This window comes from Otolemur garnettii, unplaced genomic scaffold, assembly GCF_000181295.1.
Source record: "Otolemur garnettii isolate 467f Iridium unplaced genomic scaffold, OtoGar3 scaffold00001, whole genome shotgun sequence".
Classification (NCBI taxonomy): Eukaryota; Metazoa; Chordata; class Mammalia; order Primates; family Galagidae; genus Otolemur; species Otolemur garnettii.
Genome location: NW_003852396.1, coordinates 28,606,267 through 28,614,403, shown reverse-complemented (window position 1 = coordinate 28,614,403; position 8,137 = coordinate 28,606,267). Strand labels below are relative to the sequence as shown.

At 36.0% G+C, this 8,137-nt stretch overlaps 1 protein-coding gene across 3 annotated transcripts in view; it reads right to left on the bottom strand.

The window, feature by feature from the left end:
• RAB6A (RAB6A, member RAS oncogene family) overlaps positions 1-8,137 on the bottom strand; it is a 97,814-nt gene that overhangs the window by 36,476 nt on the left and 53,201 nt on the right. For 2 of the 3 annotated variants that reach the window (XM_023509473.1, XM_003780913.3), the window contains exons 3-5: positions 4,885-4,938; positions 3,437-3,542; positions 1,306-1,417 (exon numbers count right to left, since the gene is read on the bottom strand). In XM_023509473.1, the coding sequence (XP_023365241.1) occupies positions 1,306-1,417; positions 3,437-3,542; positions 4,885-4,938 (272 nt within the window). Of the gene's footprint in view, positions 1-1,305; positions 1,418-3,436; positions 3,543-3,608; positions 3,715-4,884; positions 4,939-8,137 lie in introns of all 3 variants that reach the window. The other variant, XM_003780912.3, reaches the window with a different exon arrangement.

Genomic DNA, 8,137 nt, shown 5'->3' with positions numbered 1-8,137 from the left:
TGCAGTTTTTGGCCGGGGCTGGGTTTGAACCCACCACCTCTGGCATATGGGGCCGGCACCCTACTCCTTGAGCCACAGGCACTGCCCCTATTCTACCAATTCTAACTGAGGTGTCATGGGTAGATATGGGTTTAAAATCTTCAAAAGCCGGGAGGCACCTATGACTCAGTGGGTAGGACGCTAGCCCCATATACTGAGGGTGGTGGTTTCGAAGCCAGCTCCAGCCAAAGTGCAACAAAAAAATAGCTGGGTGTTCTGGTGGGTACCTGTAGTCACAGCTACTCAGGAGGCTGAGGCAAGAGAATCACCTAAGCCCAGGTTGCTGTGAGCTGTGACATCACAGCCTCTACTGATGGTGATAAAGACTCTATCTCTAAAATAAATAAAATAAAATAAAATAAAATAAAATCTCTACGGGTGCCTGTAGTCCCAGCTTCTTGGAGGCTGAAGCAAGATAATCGCCTAAGCCCAGGAGCTGGAGGTTGCTGTGAGCTGTGATGCTACAGCACTCTACTGAGGGCAACAAAGTGAGACTCTGTCTCTTAAAAAAAAAAGAATAAAATCTCCAAAAGCCTTTGAACACTGGATTTCTCTGTAACATTTTAATTAATATTACAAGTTCATTACCTGAATTTTAATAGCCAACTCATGAATAAACAAATAATAACCAGTAAAAGCTCCTACTATTAAGTAGTATGGTCAAGAGTATTTAAAGTAGAAAGAATATGCAAAAGATTGCTTAAGAATGCTGAAAGCAGATATTCAAGCAATGGGCTCTACAGTGAATGTTAATACATTTTGCATCCTGTGACTTGAATATGGCTCTGCTCATTTGACTAAGGTATCACAATCAAGCTATTCAGTTCAACTACACGGTCTGGCTCAACTATACAATTAAAACAAAAAAGCCACACTACTGAATCATAATGAAAGTTTATAAGACTACTAAGGAGTGTGCATTTAATCATTAAGAATAATTTTTAAAAATAAGGTTTATTTTCTAAAACAGTGTGCTCTTTATCTAAATACTACACATGCTTATGGCACCTAATAAATGCAAAATATTTACCAATGTCATGTGTAAATAATTTTGCACAAGTTATTTACACAGGTTTATAAAAATAAAAGTCATTTTACCTGAAAAACTGGGTTTAATGTTTACTTCTTTTTTTAGGTTCCCACACAAAAGAAAAGGGAGTATAAACTTAAGGTTTTAGTATGTCTCCCTTCAAAGTAATTTTTCAGTGAACAAAAATTACAGGCTGCTTAATAGAAACCAAATACATACATAAAATCCCTCCATACCTCTTGTCAGCAAGATCTGTTTTATTTCCTACTAGCATGATGATAACATCACTTCCTCTTTCTGTTCTGACATCATCAATCCATTTTGTAGTTTGCTGGAATGAGTTAACATCTGGGATAGGAGGATGGACAGAGAGATTAGTGTTACTGTAAAATGCCTCCCCTGGTGATGGACATCCCCCTCCAAAAAGCCCTGGAAGTTGGAAGGATATTGGCACATTAGTACCCCACTTTTAATGTGCCTGCAACATAACTCCATTTTATCTGATTACAACTGTCAGCAATCTAAAGAAATCGTAAGAATAAAATCATCAAGATTCCTTTTAGAGTTGTTAAAAAAAAAATTTGGACATAACCAAATGAGTGTGATGTACCATTAAATTAAAAAACAATTGTTTGAAATAGAAGGACAGTTATGGCAGATAATATGGTGTCACATTGCCATAATGCTTTTTGGATCACTTACACATCACCAAACATGACAAAGAAAGCATTTCCAAAAGTATGTCAGCCAATGAGTCCCAGCACATCCAGAACATTTGTAAAGCCTTTCAAAAGCTTTCAACATCACTCTGTTTGCATTGCTTACTCTGTTTGTGATCACTTTAACCTAAAGTTTTACTAACTTAATGCTTCAGAATCACTCGTAACAAAATTCATTTCTTCTATTATTAGAATCTAAGTAAAGTACTTTAACACTTTTTACAACAGTGAAAGAAAACAATGTACAATATTTTAACCAGACTTGTGGAATTTTTCAAGAAAAATATACCAAGTTTCACTTGTTTTGGTTAAAGTAAACACAAACATTTTAAAGCCACAAAACCTGTCAACACATGATAATGAACATACATTTTTTTTAAACAAGTAGCAACCCAAAGTAAAGCTGCAAGAGAAGAAAGACTGGATATAGCACCTATCAAAAAAATAAATAAAGTCCCTTAATGCAATATTCTAATTTCTAATTTTGCCAGAGCAATTACTGTTTATTAGACTGTTTATCAGATATGACCTCTGATTGAAAAGATAATCAAAGTGTATAATAATAGTATTACTAACTCAAATCAAGTTTGTCTATCTACGCAACATGTTTTTTAAAAACTGATTGGGGCAGCACCTGTGGCTCAAAGGAGTAGGGCACTGTCCCCATATGCTGGAGGTGGCGGGTTCAAACCCAGACCCGGCAAAAAACTGCAAAAAAAGGTCTGATTGAACAGATATGCAAAATGTATAATAATAGTATTAGTAACTCAAATCAAGTTTGTCTGTCTATGCAAGAGTTTTTTAAAAAGTCCAGAATGCTATATAACCCTGGTTTCCCTATAAGTTATAACCACTATATGGAATAATGTTTAATATTACTTAATGTATGTTATAAACCAATTTACAAAGACGATTTCAATCAGAGAGCATTTTCTTGTCAGTCACCAATGCTCCATGGAAAAGTTACAGTCATTTTAAAGGCCAAAGGCATTATTCAGTCTTTAAGGGAAAGCAAAAGACTACTACTTGTTTCATTTCCCATTTAAAATTTTTTCTGAGAGAAATGAAAATGTAATTTGTTAGCAACAAAGGAAATAAGTTACTCACAGAATGCAGATATGATTCAAATAAAAATGATAAACAGAAAATTACACATTATGTTTTCTCTGTCTTCCTCTATAGAGAGAGAATGGCTAGAAGGGGAAAGCAGAGAAAAGCTGGCTAGCAGAAGCTTTTAAATAGCCTCAACAGAAGCCTTGGAGGAATTGGAAAACTTGGCAAGAGGCATAAATACTGATTATTTTATTTTAGAGAAATATGAGAACAAATTAAATAAAATTAGACATTCCTCCAACTATAATTATGGTATGGCTTAGGGAAAACAGGATACTAAGAAAGCCTTGAAGAGGATTCATAATTGGAATCTAAAGAAAATTACTTGGGTGAAAAATCTGGCACAGTAGAAATAAAGCACATTGGCACTGATATCAAAGCAAGTATTTCTGACCTGGCTGGTATATGATAAAGTTTGCTATGATAAGACTTATTTTTACATGCCAATAAGGAAAACAAGCACAAGACAAGAACATGCATGCAGCTAAGCTAAAGGATGAAAGAAGATTAGAAATGCATAATTCCCCCCACTCACTTGTGATATCATAAACAACAACTGCCACAGTGGAGTCACGAATGTAGCTAGGAATCAAGCTCCTGAACCGCTCTTGACCTGCTGTGTCCCATAATTGCAATCGTACCTAACAACAAAATCAGTCAAACAAGCAAGAAAAATAAGAAAGGTCAACCCATTGCAATATACCTACTTGTGATATCGTAAACTACTACGGCTGCAGCAGAATCACGGATGTAACTGGGAATGAGGCTACGGAAACGTTCCTGACCCGCAGTATCCCACAGCTGCAGCCTGATCTGTGGGATGGGAAAAAATAAATAAAAAAAAAAAAAAAACCAAACTAATACTAAAAAGAAAAAAGAAATAATGTTTTTTAAAGGGGGAAAGTGGGAATGAAGTAGAAAGGAGAATCATGCAAGAGGTTGCAGGGAAGTGAAGAATGAAAATAACACAAAACTCCTTTTTCAAAAGGGAGAATATTAAAAGCTTGCTTCCTCTGAAAGTACAACTGAAAAATACCACTAGGAAAGATTTCAGAGAATCAGAAATATGGGTTCTTTTTCCCCTCCCTAAAACCTCTTTATGCCTTCTAAACGGCAAAAAAGTAGATGATGTTCAATTATTGAGCACAAAAGATTAAAAACAAAGGTAAATGTCAATGATGAGCCTAGGCTATCAGAGTAAAGGAATTAATGATTATTTAAAAAGCCTCATGTCACTTTCCAATTGGGTCTAGAACACTTTGAAATTGGGTCTTTAACTACTGTATTTATTTCCCCCTCCTACATTTCTCCCCAGAACATTGTATATTGTATAATATAACAAAAAGAAGCCATTTTTGCAAGAATTTCCTTATTTACTTTCTCACATCTACACTACAAGAAAAAAAAAGCCTGAAAACCAGCATCAAACTCCCCTACCACTATGAAACAGTTTCCAAGCTTTAAAATGTTAAGAAATGGCTGTATATTAAAACAACAGAACGTCCACAAGAAGAAACTTACACACTTATATAAAAGAGCACTGGAGATAAAATAACATTTCTTGGGTATAGATTCCAAAATATTGCATTTAAGATATTCACTGTTTAGGTGACAAGAAATGTCTTCAAGTGGTAGTAGGCTAGAACATAGAATTTACATTGTATTTAAAGGGACTATTCCAAGTATAGAAGAACCCTAAAAATAAATAAACATTACTTCTGCCTCAAAAGTGGCATTCAAAAGATCTTTAGCAGCTCTGATTTTTTCACAAAAATTATCTTTTAATTCTCCACGAAAGCTGTTTCTTATTTTTCCAAATCAACTGCTAGATACTACTCATTCTATAATGAGTTTTTCTCCAGGTCTGTAAACTAACTTTGGTAACTCTGCTTTGCCTAATGGTGACAATCATTGATTATAACTTTGATCACAGTTTCTAACCTGAGCATTGTGGAAAAATTGCACACTGAAAACATTACTCACTGTTCGATCCTCCAAGTACATTGTTTTTGATAAAAAGTCAATGCCAATTGTTGCCTGTAAAATAAAACAAAATAGTTAACAAACAATAATATAAAAATAGTTTAATGTTGGCCAGCAGTTCAGGATTCAACTTGGATTTATATTTGTGGAAGAACATGAATGAATAAATACATCAATACAACACAACCAATTAAGAATAAAATTTTCAGGGATGACTTACTATATTAAGCAGCTGTTCTGTGTTTGAGACTATTTTAAACCTTTTACATAATTGCCTTTTTTTTTTTAAATTACCCATAGGTGCTATTTAAATACACAATCATCTTTCTTATGAGACAGAGTCTCACTTTATCGCCCTGGTCTAGTAGAGCCCTGGCATCATATGTCACAGCAAACTCCAATCACCTTTTAATCCTTATACATTCTGGCAAAGTATTCTTATTTCCATTTTTTTCAGCTTATATATACCAAGACAATGAGAATTTTAATTTGAATATTTGCATTTGAATATTCAAAAGTTTGTATGTGGACTTCAGCTTGAATATCTGAATGCTCCTCACTCAGAACAGTACTAATTTGTACCAACAGCACTTTCTTTCTTTCTTTCTTTTTTTTTTGAGATGGAGCCTCAAGCTATCTCCCTGGGCAGAGTGCCATGGCATCACGCTCACAGCAACCTCCAACTCCTGGGCTCAAGCGAGTCTCCTGCCTCAGCCTCCCAAGTAGCTGGGACTACAGGTGCCCGCCACAACACCTGGCCATTTTTTTTTTTTGGCCATCATTGTTGTTTGGCAGGCCCGGGCTGGGGATTTGAACCCACCACCTTAGGTGTATGTGGCTGGCGCCTTAGCCACTTGAGCCACAGGCGCTGAGCCCCCAACAGCACTTTCAACAAAATATTGCTGATATAAACTGATATTCTGCCTGACTTCCTACACTGTGATTTGTTAACTGTCCTGATACCAGAGACAGCCCCCAAACCCACAAACACGATTTTCCATAAGGACATGATTTTTTCAACATAAAAGAAAAGTAATTATGTAAGGAAAACAAGTTCCTCTGTACCAAGCCACTGCAATCAGCTTTCTTATATGATTCAATCATGTAAAGTTCTGTTTCCTAGCTGCTGCTTTTCCTAACAAGAGAAAATGATGAAACAGTGAGAGCTGAAAAAAAGGCAATAATTAGAAAAAAGGAAAAGTAGACACATTAAAGAAGAATCCAAAATTAAACATGGGATAATAGAAGACAAAGGACACCAAAAAGAAACTGATGCAGATTGTATTAAAAAGTTAATAATTCCATTAATAAATGTTTATGTAAATACATATATACACATTTCCCTAAATATCTTTTCGCTATATTCCTTAGAGGAGGAACTAGGTAGAGTCTATGTATTTAAAAAATGAGTCATTAAAAATTTAAAAATATTAAAAAAAAATTAAAGACTGGATCAGAAAAGTGGTCTATCTAGTTGAAAATTTTGTGTAAAACAATTATCACCATCTTTCTGAACAAATTTATTATGTGCCTAAAACTCACAGTTTTATCTATGTATCCTATACTTAAATTTATTGCTGGCTCGGCGCCTCTGGCTCAAGTGGCTAAGGCACTAGCTACATACACCTAAGGTGGCGAGTTCAAATCCAGCCTGGCCCACCAAAACAACAATGACAGCTGCAACCAAAAAATAGCCAGGTGTTGGGGCAGGCACCTGTGGTCTCAGCTACTTGGGAGGCGGAGGTAGGAGACTCACTTGAGCCCAGGAGTTGGAGGTTGCTGTGAGCTGTGATACCACAGCACTCTACCCAGGGGGACAGCTTGAGGCTCTGTTTCAAAACAAAAAAAAAATTTATTACTGACTTGCAAAAATAACAAAGTAGTAAAAAATCCTTGAAATTCAAAGTATTCACAGAAGTTACTCAGAACAACTTTAATAAAATAATGAGCTTACTCAAACAATGGAGTCCTTTCTTAAGATTTTTTTTAAAGCTCAAAAAAAAAAGCGAGTGGTGCTTGTGGCTCAGTGAGTAGGGCGTCAGTCCCATATACAGAAAGTGGTGGGTTCAAACGTGGCCTCAGCCAAACTGCAACAAAAAAATAGCTGGGTGTTGTGGTGGTCCCAGCTACTCAGGAGGCTGAGGCAGCAGAATCACCTAAACCTAGGAGTTGGAGGTTGCTGTGAGCTGTGATGCCACAGCACTCTACCAAGGGCAATCAAGTGAGACTCTGTCTCTAAAGAAAAAAAAAAGCTCAACCATATAAAGTTATGAATATTCCATCATTTTGAACTACAAAAATGGCAACAATATAGTTCAAACTGATACCTGATACTCTTCAAACTATGAGAAAATCTTTAAGTTTGGAAAAAGAAGAAGAAATAAAGAACAAGACCAACCTAAGGGAATCACCTGCAGACTCTAGCTAAAAAGAACAGTTTCCCAGGTAACAGTGAAATAATGCCTACAATATGACCAATTAAGTCCAACCAGTTTCCTCTATTTCAAATGCAATTAATTCAGTACAAATGAATCATTACAGAATGTGAATTATGAATCATGCAAAATTTATTTTTATGAAATAAAACTTCGTAAGTTTCAGTGACACATGGTTCACCTAAATTCAATGATAAATTTCTAGCAATAAGACTAGCATTCTTTATTCATTTCAAAAGTCTTTCTGTTGTGCGTGGGGGGATGTGGTGGTAAGGGAACCTTCAAATGATTAATTGAAAGACTCCTTACCTAATAACTAAATTGGCAGCTTACCATACAGGGTCAATTCTTCATATTCAGAAATAATACATGATGTGACACTTGTGACAAAGTATAATGATAATTTGATTTCATTAGCAATTTTACTACAAAGAATCAAAATCTTTCTCTATCAAATTTCACATAACTATACATCCCATCAACATCAGCACAGAAGCTATAGTCTCAGTGTACAAAAATAGTGGCAATCTCAGGTTTGCCTGAAAGGCATCCTTAATTCCACAGAGAACTGCGTATACCCCAAACAACAGAAGATGGCATGGATGTGGAGATAAAGGAACACTTAAATTAAACATTGCTGGTGGGATTGCAAACTAGTACAACTTATGTGGAAAAAACCACATAATATGGAGATAGCTCAAAGAACTAAAAGTCGGGGCTCAGCGCCTATAGCTCAACCGGCTAAGGCGCCAGCCATGTACACCTAAGGTGGCGGGTTCGAATCCCCAGCCCAGACCCGCCAAACAACAATGACGGCT